The 850-nt window shown below is 40.7% G+C and overlaps 1 protein-coding gene across 1 annotated transcript in view; it reads right to left on the bottom strand.

The window, feature by feature from the left end:
• Positions 1-359: 359 nt before the first annotated feature.
• LOC107102641 (protein C-ets-2-like) overlaps positions 360-850 on the bottom strand; it is a 6,001-nt gene continuing 5,510 nt past the window's right edge. Inside the window, exon 4 of the mRNA XM_015402026.1 lies at positions 360-634. Coding sequence (XP_015257512.1) covers positions 410-634 — 225 coding nt within the window. The 3' untranslated portion in view covers positions 360-409. The remainder of the gene's footprint in view (positions 635-850) is intronic.

Genomic DNA, 850 nt, shown 5'->3' with positions numbered 1-850 from the left:
GGATTTGCATTTGGAGAACCTTGATAATTGACTTTGTTTTACAAATCAGGGAGTTAGTGACAACAGAAGGCTAAAGACAGCGTTATCTGGCAGTGACAAAAGCGACCTACGGTCAATCAAACTGAAGCTAGCTGGATACAGAGCAGACTGCCTGCTGCTTTCTGGCTTTTTTGTCCTGATATTTTAATTTGAGGCGATATTTCAGCCATTAGTCAGAGGACTGTTGTAGCATCTGAGGGCAGTAGAAGTATTATTCTATTCAACCCAAAAATAATGAGTTTGGAATCTTAAATGCATGTTTCCTTGGATTTTTTGCCAGCTTTCATCGTCTGGCTATGCAGTGTTTTGTTTCCTCCTTTTTCTGGATCCTATAATCGTATAAAAAATAGTTCTTGGTCTCCGTCTCTGTTTATTCTCGCTCTGAGCGTGTTTTACTGTTGATGTCCAACATGGCGTGCAGCTCCCCAGGCTCGTATCCCAGCAGGCCCTGCAAGTTGCAGACAAAGCGGTAGACATAGCGCTTTCCCGCCGTCTTGCGGATGATGTTTTTGTCGTAGTAGTAGCGTAGGCCTCGGCTCAGTTTCTCATAGTTCATCTTGGGTTTGTTTTTCCTCTTTCCCCAAAGCAGAGCCACCTAAAAAAAACAACAAAAAAAGACAATTAGTCATCTGGCCACTGGAAAGCAGTCAGAATCTAACAATTAAAGACACCGATCTCTGTCCTTCATTAGTCTGCAGAATAAATTAGATATTAGAATGAAATTATTTTATTTTATTTTTTAACATCTTTTAAACTTGTGTCTATCAGTGTGATTTTAGCCACTATGGTATGTTCCAGGATGCTAGACCTG

Source organism: Cyprinodon variegatus, unplaced genomic scaffold, assembly GCF_000732505.1.
Source record: "Cyprinodon variegatus isolate N-32 unplaced genomic scaffold, C_variegatus-1.0 Scaffold1287, whole genome shotgun sequence".
Classification (NCBI taxonomy): Eukaryota; Metazoa; Chordata; class Actinopteri; order Cyprinodontiformes; family Cyprinodontidae; genus Cyprinodon; species Cyprinodon variegatus.
Note: the sequence above shows the minus strand (reverse complement) of the source record. Positions and strands in the feature narration are given on the sequence as shown.